This window comes from Schistocerca serialis, chromosome 1 (assembly GCF_023864345.2).
Source record: "Schistocerca serialis cubense isolate TAMUIC-IGC-003099 chromosome 1, iqSchSeri2.2, whole genome shotgun sequence".
Taxonomy (NCBI): Eukaryota; Metazoa; Arthropoda; class Insecta; order Orthoptera; family Acrididae; genus Schistocerca; species Schistocerca serialis.
Genome location: NC_064638.1, coordinates 1,030,723,382 through 1,030,738,863, shown reverse-complemented (window position 1 = coordinate 1,030,738,863; position 15,482 = coordinate 1,030,723,382). Strand labels below are relative to the sequence as shown.

The following is a 15,482-nucleotide window of genomic DNA, read 5'->3' as shown; positions in this document are numbered from 1 at the left end:
AATCCCTGACCCCGCCGTGAATCGAACCCAGGACCCCGTGCTCGGGAAGCGAGAACGCGACCGCGAGACCACAAGCTGCGGACAAAAAGAAGAGGAAGAAGATCTTGCTAATAAGGAATATTCATTAAACAAGATGATCATATGTTTCCTTCGTCTTTTTGCGATTTCGTCCGTTTTATCTGAGATAGTAAACTTTGAACTTGGGCAACCTTTCGGTATTTACACGTTGTTACGAGGCCTCTCGACCGGTATTCTGGTGATACTCACGCTGCCCACAGGTGTTGGCACACTCCACTTTCTGTGGGTTGGTGTACGTCTGGTTATCAGAGCCGCACACGGGGTTGTACTGCGGCGGCGTCGGGCAGTCGCAGGGCACCGGAGACGCCGGCGCACCCGTAGATGTCGGTGGGGGTGGCGTCGGCGGCGTCGGCGGCGGCTGTGGCGGCGTCGTCGTCGTGGTGCTGGTGGTGGCGCTGTCCGGGAGGTCGGGCGGCAGGGTGAGCACCCCGGGCCACCAGCCCTGCCGCCCCTGAGGCAGCGACACTGCCACGCCCACTGTGAACAACACGCGCGCGGTGTCACAGCACTGGAAGTCACGTAGCCCTCCACTCGTCACCGTGATCGGCAACTCGTAATTACATTTTGTGGGCAAACACCTCTGAAATTCTGAGTGGTGTCAGGTTGTGCACGCAAGGTGTTTATCAGGAGACACAATTCGACAACAACATGGACCTATTATTTGTTGAAATTGTAAGTAGCCTGTCTGTATGTTCGCAGCGCTATAGGCTGTGTTAATAGCCCTGACAGCGCTCTGCGCTCTCGGCAAGAGATTCTGTGGTTGGACGGACTAGCAGCTAGCGAGTGGATAGGGAAGTGTATGGACTTGATATTCTTCGTGGAGACTCTGTGTTGGTAGGACACGCATTGTAAAGTGAGATGAAATGTTGTGTTTATAAGAAGATACGCTAGGAAATGTATGATGGATATTTGGTTGATAATGTTTGGGGAGTGGAATTATTGACAACTATACAGGGTTTTACAAAAAGGTACGGCCAAACTTTCAGGAAACATTCCTCACACACAAAAAAAGAAAATATGTTACGTGGACATGTGTCCGGAAACGCTTAATTTCTATGTTAGAGCTCATTTTATTACTTCTCTTCAAATCACATTAATCATGGAATGGAAACACACAGCAACAGAACGTACCAGTGTGACTTAAAACATTTTGTTACAGGAAATGTTCAAAATGTCCTCCGTTAGCGAGGATACATGCATCCACCCTCCGTCGCACGGTATCCCTGATGCGCTGATGCAGCCCTGGAGAATGGCGTATTGTATCACAGCCGTCCACAATACGAGCACGAAGAGCCTCTACATTTGGTACCGGGGTTGCGTAGACAAGAGCTTTCAAATGTCCCCATAAATGAAAGTCAAGAGGGTTGAGGTCAGGAGAGCGTGGAGGCCATTGGAATTGTTCCGCCTCTACCAATCCATCGGTCACCGAATCTGTTGTTGAGAAGCGTGCGAACACTTCGACTGAAATGTCCAGGAGCTCCATCGTGCATGAACCACATGTTGTGTCGTACTTGTAAAGGCACATGTTCTAGCAGCATAGGTAGGGTATCCCGGATGAAATCATGATAACGTACTCCATTGAGCGTAGGTGGACGAAACTAAAATGAGCTCTAACATAGAAATTAAGCGTTTCCGGACACATGTCCACATAACATCTTTTCTTTATTTGTGTGTGAGGAATGTTTCCTGAAAGTTTGGCCGTACCTTTTTGTAACACCCTGTATAATTTTTGGAACTCGATGTCATATGGATAAGGTAAAATTTTCTCTTCGACACAATCTTTCTTTGGCTAACCATATGCTTCCTACTGGTTAGAGTCCATAGTAGTTTATTTAGCCGGCTGCAGTCTCTTGTCATTTTCAGAAACAACACATTGATTCAAAATGAAGATGTTTACACCAATGCTACAGCGTCCATCACACTTTATCAGTATAGTGAAAAAACTGAAAGAAAAGGAAAGGAGAGTCCTCATCATGAAACTTAATATCACCTGCCACAGAGGAGTTTTTCGAAACTTTAAACCGAGAAAACGATGGAAGAATACGCATTAATGGATTCTATCTGAGGCACCCCCGTTTTACAGATATTGTACTGTTTTTCTCAAGTGCTGATAATGTTAAACAATAAATGGGTAACTTAATGGAGCAGCTTTGAATCGAAATTGAAAAAGAATTACAGTAAGACAACATTATTTTTATTACAGTTGAAGTCACGAACGATGGCGGTCGAGTTTAGGCTTGTTCCGTGCACCTACGTCACGTAGGTGCCAGGCACTTAAATGTGATTTGCAGAGTATCCATGTAGATGTAATCTTCGACAGCCAGTGAGCGGTCAGTAGTGTTTTGAACGCTCTGCTGTGAAATCCGTAGCTAATGTGAGCATAAATGTGACCGTAGCGAGCTGTTAAGTGAATTTCGATTCCATTTGTTGCGAAATGTCATCGCTGATTGTGGTGGTAAGTGATAAATTCTGCATAAGCAAGCAAGAGACATAATATGCAGGATATACGCTTTGTTCAAGCGTACCGCAACTGTCGCTTAGAATCGTCAACAATGCAATGCCCGTCCGTGCCTTGACATGCGCAAACCGCCACCGTTCATGGATCGGACTATAGCATATCGAAGAGAAAATAGTTCAAATCATCTATGAAGTCATGGACCCATATGGTGACACAATAGGAAAATAAATGAACGAAAGTGTAGAAGTGCACTGTAGGACTTTAGCTAAACTTTTTCAGAAATAATCTTGAGAATCGTCAAAAAAGTAGAGTTTGCTATCAGGTATATTACCAGCCTTAACTTACGGCGGTGAGAGATGATCTCTGAATGCGAGAACCATTCAAATATTGAGATTTGTTCAGCGAACAATGGAGAGATTTTTGTTGAACCAGCTAGGAGGTACAGGAACTAGATCAGAAACAAATCAGAGTGGGTGTGGTAACTGTGGAGGTAGCCAAGACATGTTACTTCACCAATTAATGGCAGATAGGTTATGGAATATGTTTTCTGGATTCCAGATTAAATTAAACATTGGGAATGATGACCTAATGGAAAGTGGGTAGAGACTTTAGATGGTACACAAGAGTAAAATGGATATGTACTCGTGTGGCTGAAGATAGTAATGCACACAAAAGCTGAAATGGCTGATGGTGATGGTGGCCACAGAGAAATCAAGTATGGTGACCGCCGGATAGAAGTTCCAACGGTCTATAAATCGTCCAGGGGAATGTCAACCGGTTGGCGCCTCCGCAGAAGTGAGCTCCAGTCATCAGTCGGTCGTTTTTGTTGCCCTCGTGAGAAACGGTAGCTGATATAAGGTCGACAGCAGTTTGAAGCCATCCGAGAGAACAGCTTCATTTTCCCGGGGGCGTCAGGGATTTTCTCTGCCTCGTGATGACTGGGTGTTGTGTGCTGTACTTAGGTTAGTTAGGTTTAAGTAGTTCTAAGTTCTAGGGGACTGATGACCATAGATGTTAAGTCCTATAGTGCACAGAGCCAACAGCTTCATAAAACTGACTGACCATGTACAGTCTGGCTCCAGTTTAGTTCCTCACCACTGAACTGCTGATTGCCATACAAGTGTGGGTCCCTACAGATCTCAGAGAACTCCAGGCTTATCACTACTGCAATGTTCGTTCTGGTGGTCTAATTGTAAAAGACTGGACTTGAAAAACAGATGTACGGTATCAAATTCTGACCTTACGAAGGAATTTTTTCTGTCTGCCTCTAACTGGTATAGGCTGGAGACGAGCAAGTCGCCGAAGTGGCGTCCAATTGAAAGACGTACATCAGGGTGTCAGTCCACGCGAAATTATTATTATTATTATTATTATTATTATTATTATTATTTTAAAACTATTACAACAAACTAACATACTATTCACTGGCGTAGAATATAGATAATTACTGGCGTAATAAGTATGAATGTCAAAATTCCAAGTAATGAAATGGTGGCAGTAATATTCGCATAGGAAAAATTATGTAGTCAGAAGTAACACGGCCTACATTCCTGGCGGCACGACACAGAACTTCGACAGCGATCGTTTATACAGGGTGCCTCAAACCATTGGTGTTACCGCTAGATTATCCCCTACAATAAGTAATTTGAGATAAGAAACTAATGGTCGGAATGAATGGTTCAGGCGGTACGAGGTCCTCAATGACCAGTGCTTGTGAGGAATGCTGTGTTTCGTAGCAAGCGAACGTCTGTTGCATCGTCGTTGGTGACGCTATCTTAAGAAAGATTGACGTGTCCAAGACGAAGTCTCCCACCGCATACAATCAACGACGCTAGTCGAAGATGTAGCGTTACTCGTCACATGAACCTGCAAGCATGTACTTGGAATATATATAGTAGGATGCAGAACACGGGAAATCAGACGACTGCACAGAGAATAGTTCTCAACAGGCGCGATTCTGTTTAGGAGAAATTATTCGTCGTGAACCGTGAACAGAAACGTACCGGAAACTGTATCATTAAAGTCGCAGGGGTCCCCATAAAGAATTGTTCGTTCTGCACTACTGAAGAGGTGGTATTGGATAGAATTCATGAATCACAATTAATAAAATATTCCGGGCTGTTATGCCGTGGTCGAATTGATATCGCATTAGAGCCCAACGTTTCGTCCCCGGCTGCGGAGGACATTTTCACGGGGGATCTTCGATCCTTTTAATGTTATGAAAACTAAAGGAGGAGTAAGTGGAAGGAAACGAAAGGGAAGGTACTATGTACTATTGATATCAGCTGCATCAGGACTTCCTGCAGTATTTGCAGCGACTAGTGAAAAGGATCTCCTGCTTATTATGCAGTTGCGCCATCCGGACACGGTATTTATCGCAAATGCGCGGACGATCTCGGAGGGCCTCCAGGCCGACACACATTCTTTCCTAGTGCCACCTATCCACAGTCCTTTTCCACGTCCTCCATCCCCGCTACTTAGAGATTCCCGCAGGAGGTCGGACGTAACTGTGCACCCTCACTGAAGGTGGTGGATTCATTGCCCATTGGAGGGATTCTGTGTCAGTGTTTCGGACAGACACCATGCATTCATATAATTATTTGAATGTCCAATTCACGTCCTGGCTCGCTACTGGGTGACGTCAGTCAGTAGAGAGCCAAGGTATCAATCGGACAGTCAAAGCATCTACGATCACCCTTGAAAATGTCCTTCGCAGATGGGGACGAAACGTTGGGTTTAAATGTGAAATCCATTCGACCAAGACATAATAGCACGGAACATTTTATTAATTGTGATATTGCCGGCCGCGGAAGTTTGGAAGTTTACTCTTTACAAAACTCATGAATACATACCCACCAACAGGCCCATGAAAAACACACATTGAAAGAAACAGTGTGGAGAAGATTCTTGGGGCCGAACGAGTATTAACACAGATTGCAGTTAAGAAATGGATTATGTTGTTAGTTTCTTGCATTTAGACTGCTTGCTTGTATTTAGACTGGCAGTCATAGCTTTGAACAATTGTTACGAACTCAACGTGTTGTTATTAGATGTGAGTTGTCTTCTTCAAGAAAAGACTGCTCATTTCCGATTATTAATATATTATCTCCTACTAGCTATTATCACTAAGGATTTCGAATATTGAGTATGAATTTATTATCAGTCTTAGGATAATTACATTACAGGACCTATTACTTTAGGATATGAATTAATGTCTCATTTTGCTCAAATCTACCATAACAATGTATCATTTCGTGCTTCGGAACAGCTGCTCTAAATAAGTCACCAACCTCAAAATAACTGTGAAGCATTTGACACTGGATTTTAACGTTCAGTACACCGTATGTGTACGTATCTACACTCCTGGAAATTGAAATAAGAACACCGTGAATTCATTGTCCCAGGAAGGGGAAACTTTATTGACACATTCCTGGGGTCAGATACATCACATGATCACACTGACAGAACCACAGGCACATAGACACAGGCAACAGAGCATGCACAATGTCGGCACTAGTACAGTGTATATCCACCTTTCGCAGCAATGCAGGCTGCTATTCTCCCATGGAGACGATCGTAGAGATGCTGGATGTAGTCCTGTGGAACGGCTTGCCATGCCATTTCCACCTGGCGCCTCAGTTGGACCAGCGTTCGTGCTGGATGTGCAGACCGCGTGAGACGACGCTTCATCCAGTCCCAAACATGCTCAATGGGGGACAGATCCGGAGATCTTGCTGGCCAGGGTAGTTGACTTACACCTTCTAGAGCACGTTGGGTGGCACGGGATACATGCGGACGTGCATTGTCCTGTTGGAACAGCAAGTTCCCTTGCCGGTCTAGGAATGGTAGAACGATGGGTTCGATGACGGTTTGGATGTACCGTGCACTATTCAGTGTCCCCTCGACGATCACCAGTGGTGTACGGCCAGTGTAGGAGATCGCTCCCCACACCATGATGCCAGGTGTTGGCCCTGTGTGCCTCGGTCGTATGCAGTCCTGATTGTGGCGCTCACCTGCACGGCGCCAAACACGCATACGACCATCATTGGCACCAAGGCAGAAGCGACTCTCATCGCTGAAGACGACACGTCTCCATTCGTCCCTCCATTCACGCCTGTCGCGACACCACTGGAGGCGGGCTGCACGATGTTGGGGCGTGAGCGGAAGACGGCCCAACGGTGTGCAGGACCGTAGCCCAGCTTCATGGAGACGGTTGCGAATGGTCCTCGCCGATACCCCAGGAGCAACAGTGTCCCTAATTTGCTGGGAAGTGGCGGTGCGGTCCCCTACGGCACTGCGTTGGATCCTACGGTCTTGGCGTGCATCCGTGCGTCGCTGCGGTCCGGTCCCAGGTCGACGGGCACGTGCACCTTCCGCCGACCACTGGCGACAACATCGATGTACTGTGGAGACCTCACGCCCCACGTGTTGAGCAATTCGGCGGTACGTCCACCCGGCCTCCCGCATGCCCACTATACGCCCTCGCTCAAAGTCCGTCAACTTCACATACGGTTCACGTCCACGCTGTCGCGGCATGCTACCAGTGTTAAAGACTGCGATGGAACTCCGTATGCCACGGCAAACTGGCTGACACTGACGGCGGCGGTGCACAAATGCTGCGCAGCTAGCGCCATTCGACGGCCAACACCGCGGTTCCTGGTGTGTCCGCTGTGCCGTGCGTGTGATCATTGCTTGTACAGCCCTCTCGCAGTGTCCGGAGCAAGTATGGTGGGTCTGACACACCGGTGTCAATGTGTTCTTTTTTCCATTTCCAGGAGTGTATATTATATGGAAATTATTTTTGTATGTCACGTCACGTGGAGTAGCCAACATTGTACTGCGAAGTATAGTAACGAAGTTCAGAACTATATTTCCATTTTATTATTTTTGTTGAGTGTTCTACGATCCTCGATGGTTTTGATATTAATTTATGACATTACTTACAAATACATCAACACTTTTGTGTACAGATCTATGCAAGTCGTAGAAACTGCACTGTGCTGCACTCATTGCATACTTCTGCATGGCATGTAAATATCTTTGTGATGACAATAAACTTTTATGTAGTGTTTTTATTCCGCTTATGTGTCTAGATAACGTAGTAGAGCTTGCTGCGAACGCAAACAAATTCGATTGTGTTTCTTGTTACTTCAGACCTTCATGCTCTCATATTGTAACGTAAATTCCAGAATGAGATTTTCACTCTGCAGCGGAGTGTGCGCTGATATGAAACTTCCTGACAGATTAAAACTGTGTGCCCGACCGAGACTCGAACTCGGGACCTTTGCCTTTCGCGGGCAAGTGCTCTACCAACTGAGCTACCGAAGCACGACTCACGCCCGCTACTCACAGCTGTACTTCTGCCAGTATCTCGTCTCCTACCTTCCAAACTTTACAGAAGCTCTCCTGCGAACCTTGCAGAACTAGCACTCCTGAAAGAAAGGATACAGCGGAGACATGGCTTAGCCACAGCCTGGGGGATGTTTCCAGAATGAGATTTTCACTCTGCAGCGGAGTGTGCGCTGATATGAAACTTCCTGACAGATTAAAACTGTGTGCCCGACCGAGACTCGAACTCGGGACCTTTGCCTTTCGCGGGCAAGTGCTCTACGAGATACTGGCAGAAGTAAAGCTGTGAGAACCAGGCGTGAGTCGTGCTTCGGTAGCTCAGTTGGTAGAGCACTTGCCCGCACTTGCCCGCGAAAGGCAAAGGTCCCGAGTTCGAGTCTCGGTCGGGCACACAGTTTTATTCTGCCAGGAAATGTAACGTAAATTATACACGAAACTACAGTGAAGAGCCAAAGAAACTGGTAAACATACCTAATATCGTGTAGAGCCTCCGCGAGAACGCACAAGTGCCTCAACACGACCTGGCATGCACTCGGCTAATGCCTGAAGTGTGGCTGAAAGGAACTAACACCATGAATCCTGGAAGGCTGTCAATAAATCAGTAAGATTACGAGTGGCTGGAGATCTCTTCTGAACAGCAAGTTGCAAGCCATCCAAGATATGTTCAGAAGTGTTCATGTCTGCAGAGTTTGGTGGCCAGCGGAAATGTTTACACTCAGAAGAGTGTTCCTGGAGCCACTCTGTAGCAATTGTGGACGTGTGGGGTGTCGCATTGTCCTGCTGGAATTGCCCAAGCCTGTCGGAATGTACGATGGACATGAACGGATGCAGGTGATCACAGAGGACACTTACGTACGTGTCACCTCTCAGAGTCGTATCTAGACTTATTAGGAGTCACATATCTCTCCAACTACACACGCCCCATACCATTACAGAGCCTCCGCCAGTTTGAACAGTCCCCTGCTGACATGCAGGGTCCATGGTTTCATGATGTTGTCTCCATACCCGTACACGTCCATCCTCTCGATACAATTTGAAACGAGACCCGTCCGACCAGGCAACACGTTTCCAGTCATCAACAGTCCAGTGCCGGTGTTGACGGGCCCATGCGAGGCGTAAAGCTCTGTGTCGTGCAGTCATCAATGGTACACGAGCGGCCTTCGGCTCCGAAGGCCCATATCGATGATGTTTCGTTGAATGATTCGCATGCTGACACCTGTTGATGGCACAGCACTGAAATCTGCAGCAATTTGTGGAAGTGTTGCACTTACGTCACGTTAAATGATTCTCTTCAGTCGCCATTGGTCCCGTTCTTGCAGGAACTTCTTCCGGCCGCAGCGAAGGCGGATGAAATTGTCGTACGGGAAAATCCACCTTGGAGAGGCTTCACACAGCTCGTGCGCCGACTATAACGCCCCGTTCAAACTCATTTAAAATCTTGATAACCTGCCATTGTAGCAGCAATAACCGATGTAACAACTGCGCCAGACACTTGCTGCCTTACATAGGCGTTGCCGACCTCAGCGCCATATTCTGCCTGTTTACATATCTCTGTATCTGAATACGCAGATCAGTTGCTTTGGCACTTCAGTGTGAAAATATCCTTCTAGGCGTACGTGTAACTGCATTTTGGCGAAACATTGTGCCAACACTGTGTTTGCTTTTTGTCGGCGAATCTTACCAGCCCCGGACAACGTTATCAAGATTACATACATTTACGTAACAAAACTGCCGCGTTTCTGCAAGTACCGGCCACCAAAATATCGCCGGATCCGGCTCTACAGTCTTCCGGCACTAAGCGACGCCACATGCGGCCTTGAAGCTTTGATTTCATCAGACTAGCTTCTGCAAACATTACGCTACATGCTGGCCCTGCCCAAATAAAAAATAACTTGCGACACGCTCAAGGTGGGCGAGCGCAAGGATAACGATTTTGCCGCAGCTGGAATCTCACATGAACATTCCCCTAGGCGAAAATACAAGAGCGAGATTATGGTCGGCAGCGGCATTTCTACACCGGACCTACTTCTGGCTTCGTTGATGTTTGTTAGTAATTTCTTTTGTGTTACGTCTACTGATACTGCATAAAATAACCCAACGATTACAGCTTCTTTCCTTGTTTCCCGATAATCATTAACCAACTTCCATTTCTTCCCATCAGCTTTTTATCCATTAATAAAAACAGCTAGAACTTCCTTTCAGTGAGTCATTGTTCTTTATCACTTCTATCTTAAGTGTCTTGCTGTCATTTTTCATGCGATTGTCCGAATTCCCCCCCACCACAACTGAGACCGTCTGTTTTCATTCAGTGTCATTTCCTTGACCCTCATGGAAAACGATCCCACGAAACAATGACAGCGTTCTGAAGGACTGAGGTCTTTATTGTCTTGTTGACCTGCGATATGTTGTACATGAACAAACGGATACAGATGTTCCGACAGTATGTCTTAGAATCGTTTGTCGATGATAGACTATGACAAAAGTGTCAGTGGCACTGCTTTACGACATAAGAACTCACACGAATACCTACTGTCTGATCGAAGGTGTCTGGACACCCCTACGGAATACGATATTGACCGCTAGATATGACAAGAACTGACCAGTCAGTATAAAAGGAGGCAGACAGAGCTTTCTTGTCAGTACAGTATCAGAAACAGCAGAATGGATTGCCCAGTAGAGCTCGGTCACTTCGAAAGTGGACATTACATTGTATCTCACCTGAGTAACAACAACCATCAGGGACATTTCAACCCTCCCGTAGCTGCATAAGACGGACGTTGGTGATATCATTGTGAAGTGGAAACCAGAAGGAACAACTACAGCTAACACCCAGGCCTCCAGATCGCAGACACTCAGATCAGTAATAAACGTTGAGTGTCCATAGAGTATCAACCAAAACACCGATTTAGTTCGTGCTGTATGCTGTCGTCCAATAGAACATGCGTAAAAGGTAATTAACATAGGTTGCAAGGGCTACTCTGAGACGAAGAGGTTGGCGTAGAGGGCGATTTCACGGAGGGCTGCATCAAATAATTCAGAAAATGCAATGATGTCTTGTATGAGTAAACATCAAACAAGCTTGCTTGCGTCTTTGATGTTTGATCTTTACATGACTATCAGACATACGCAGTTGTATTAAGAAAGGAATATTTTAAGTTTCATTGGGCATTGCAGTTGTACAGCGCATAGCTGAATGCCTTTTAGGGAACCGAAGATGATCAGATTCATGACCGAAATCGATCACCTTTAATAAAAAAAATTGTACAGCTGTGTATTATGCAATGCAGCTCTTAACCTTTTTCCTTTGTTTGACTGTAGTAGTGCTACACAAGTTTTCCACACATTATACGATTAGCTGATTCCAGCCTCAGTATATTCGCACTGTGTGCGGGCATCTCACAAATTTGCGTAGAGATGCAGATGTTACTTGGATATTAAGTGTATATTTATGTGTGATCTGCTAATATTGACCATTTAAACCAGGCAGAAATCAGTAGACTATGTAAGACTGACATATTTTTGTCTAAATATTAGAGCTACAAAATGACTTACCTTAATAACTTAACGAAGGTTGTAAACCTCATTTACAAGTAGAAGAAAGTACCGCTTGAATACCTTCAGCAATATCAAAAATATTTCTGATTAACAGCTTTAGTGTAATGGTGGAAAAGACAATGAAACCATTACGTTTTACTCCAGATAAACAAGATCATCACTTTCCAAAAATTAATACTCTATGATGAAAGTGGAAATTAACACAAACTGTTGCACTTTCAGGCCTAACTTGTAGGCATACATTTTCCATGATATAAACAAACAAAAAAATAATTTGGAAAACGGGTATATGACCAAACACCGAGTGTGTACTGCAAAATTCGACTTTTACTCTCTGACATATGTTGCAAACAATAATTGTAGCCAATGAATCAGATAAAATAAAATATTTGCGAGCTCAAGTTTAACATAAGGACATGCGATCTAAATCGATTCTTTTCTATTTTGTAAGGAAAACAAAATTGACGCATTTTAATCCTCACGAAGATACAGTTTTTGCCTCACTAATATCAAACAAGGTGAAAATATGGTAAAGGTCTCTAAAACTAAATGTAAAATTTCAGTCTATTGGCAGAATTTTTCAGTTATTGTATCATGTAAAAAGGAAAAGGAATTTTTGAAGGCAGTACTAGAATGCCACTAATATACAGTAGCATTTTGGCTGGAATTTGAATAGTACGATATCAACACGTCACAAAGAAGAGACTATATGGCCGCCTATAACACATCGAAACTACATCCATTGTTGAAATTCTGTATAACTTTAGATAAGTGTAGGAAATACAAGGGAGTTTTGCGGGAACCATTAGTCTCGTATAAAGTAAACCGACTGGAAGAACGATATGTCGAGCTTATTCGGTAGTAATGCTTGCGAACGAGCAAGTTCAAATGGTTAATATTGCTCTAAGCACTATGGGACTTAACATCTGAGGTCATCAGTCCCCTAGACTTAGAACTACTTAAACCTAACTAACCTAAGGACATCACACACATCCATGCCCGAGGCAGGGTTCGAACCTGCGACCGTAGCAGCCGCGTGGTTCCGGACTGAAGCGCCTAGAACCACGGCCGGCGAACGAGCAAGTATAATTGGACGCAGTGTGAAGTAAGTTGGACGTAGATTCTGAAATCCACTTTCCACTTGTGAGAAAAAAATTGTTATTACTCATAGGCAACATATATATATATATATATATATATATATATATATATATATATATATATATATATATATATATATATATATATATATATAAAAGGTCGTTTTCAATCTGAAGACGATTTCGCAATGTTTTACTAGGGATGGCCCTTGCCTTTCTCCGACCTATGAACTGGCTTACCCACTCTATTACAGGCGGACGTACAGTTTGCTGTGGACTTTACATCATGGCGAAATTCAACATTGCTAGAGGAGAAAGATGCGATTAAGAAAAATAGAAAATAAATAAATCCTGGGACCGACTGGAGACTGAAACGCAGACCTTTCGATTTGTGGTCTGGCACTTGCCCACTGTGCTAACGAGCCAGACATATTGATACTTAATGAAACTTGTTACCAGTTTCAACCATCTTGACGTACTGCAGATTTTTGGTTTGTCAGAAATTGAGGGAAATTTCAACGCACCGCTCGAACTTTGTATCAGTCATAAATATGACACAAAAATGTTTCCACAAATGTGTAGCGGTGCAGGGAAACCTATTTGGACACGATTTTCAAGCGGAGATTTCTGTAACAAGTAAATTTTGTTTGTAAGGAAGTATATGAAGACTATTACACCAATAATTTGTGGGAATGCAGCCGGGTGACGTCTTCGACAACCAATGGTATTACTACGGGTAAGCACCCTGTAATTTTCAGGGAACAAAGGCATTTGTATCCTGAAAATGATGGGGTCTTCTTCAGTCAAAATATCAGCGGTTGTCGATGACGTCACCCGGCTGAATTCCCGTCTGTTGTTTGCATATTTCATACGCCGGGAGAAACTCAAGTTTCACATGAAGAATATTGCTGGCTATGTGCTGGTCGACTACTTAAACCGTTTGCATGAAATGATAGTGGGGGTTATGCACTTGGGATGTGAATGAGAGCAAATGAACAGAAAGAGTACTTGAGATGTGTGTTGCAATACAAATGATGACTGCAGACAAGTTTATGAATTAGGTACGAGAAGTGATACATTTTGCACAGTCGGATCTATAACAGTAAGTTGTAAACGCACAGGATATTGCTATTCTTATTGGAAAACTCTGCACTGGTTCAGAGACGGGCACACAACAACAGGTGTGGCGCCTGCAGTACTCACGAGCGCACAGCAGGAGTAGCCAGGCGGTCGTCATGGCGGCGGAGGCGAGACTAAGGACCGAGAGCGCGGCCGGTGCGAGAAGTAGCGGAGCTGGGCGTGCGCGGGGCAGTCCCTGGACCCTGAAGCGCGGGATTCCAGGCAGATGACCTCGCGGCCCGCTGCCAGCCACCGGCCCGCACCTGATGCTCTGACGTCAGAGCCCGGCGCAGGATGCGTCAGCTTCGTAACAGGTACCTTGCGTACATACAGCAATAGTGGCCAACTCGTCTCGTAGCCTCTACCGTGCTGATCTTCAACTGGACTGCACTGCCTAAGGATTCTCTAAATGAATCTCATTCTACACTACTGGCCATTAAAACTGCTACACCACGAAGATGACGAGCTACAGACGCGAAATTTAACCGACAGGAACAAGATGCTGTGATATGCAAATGATAAGCTTTTCAGAGCATTCACACGAGGTTGGCGACACTTACAACGTGCTGACATGAGGAAAGTTTCCAACCGATTTCTCATACACAAACAGCAGTTGACCGACGTTGCCTGGTGAAACGTTGTTGTGATGCCTCGTGTAAGGAGGAGAAATGCGTACCATCACCTTTCCGACTTTGATAAAGGTCGGATTGTAGCCTATCGCGATTGCGGTTTATCGTATCGCGACATTGCTGCTCGCGTTGGTCGAGATCCAATGACTGTTAGCAGAGTATGGAATCGGTGGGTTCAGGAGGGTAATACGGAACGCCGTGCTGGATCCCAACGGCCTCGTATCACTAGCAGTCGATATGACAGCATCTTATTCGCATGGCTGTAACGGATCGTGCAACCACGTCTCGATCCCTGAGTCAACAGACGGGGACGTTTGCAAGACAACAACCATCTGCACGAACAGTTCGACGACGTTTGCAGCAGCATGGACTATCAGCTCGGAGACCGTGGCTGCGGTTAGACGCTGCATCACAGACTGGAGCGTCTGCGATGGTGTATTCAACGACGGACCTGGGTGCACGAATGGCAAAACGTCATTTTTTCGGATGAATCCAGATTGTGTTTACAGCATCATGATGGTCTCATTCGAGTTTGGCGACATTGCGGTGAACGCACATTGGAAGCGTGTATTCGTCATCACCATACTGGCGTATCACCCGTCGTGATGGTATGGGGTGCCATTGGGTACATGTCTCGGTCACCTCTTGTTCGTATTGACAGCACTTTGAACAGTGGACGTTACATTTCAGATGTGTTACGACCCGTGGCTCTACCCTTCATTCGATCCCCGCGAAACCCTACATTTCAGCGGGATAATGCACGACCGCATGTTGCAGGTCCTGTACGGGCCTTTCTGGATACAGAAAATGTTAGACCGCTGCCCTGGCCAGCACATTCTCCAGATCTCTCACCAAATGAAAACATCTGGTCAATGGTGGCCGAGCAACTGGCTCGTCACAATACGCCAGTCACTACTCTTGATTAACTGTGCTATCGTACTGAAGCTGCATGGGCAGCTGTACATGTACACGCCATCCAAGCTCTGTTTGACTCAATGCCAAGGCGTATCGAGGCCGTTATTACGGCCAGAGGTGGTTGTTCTGGGTACTGATTTCTCAGGATCTATGCACCCAAATTGCGTTAAAATGTAATCACATGTCCGTTCTAGTATAATATAATTGTCCAATGAATACTCGTTTATCATCTGCATTTCTTCGTGGTGTACCAATTTTAATGGCCTGTAGTGTAGTTGA

At 45.3% G+C, this 15,482-nt stretch overlaps 1 protein-coding gene across 1 annotated transcript in view; it reads right to left on the bottom strand.

Annotated features, from left to right (window-relative positions):
* The window catches only part of LOC126414035 (uncharacterized), a 32,782-nt gene extending 18,931 nt beyond the window's left edge, over nt 1-13,851 (bottom strand). Inside the window, exons 1-2 of the mRNA XM_050083313.1 lie at nt 13,744-13,851; nt 268-555 (exon numbers count right to left, since the gene is read on the bottom strand). Of these exons, the coding sequence (XP_049939270.1) occupies nt 268-555; nt 13,744-13,777 (322 nt within the window). The 5' untranslated portion in view covers nt 13,778-13,851. The remainder of the gene's footprint in view (nt 1-267; nt 556-13,743) is intronic.
* Nucleotides 13,852-15,482: the final 1,631 nt, after the last annotated feature.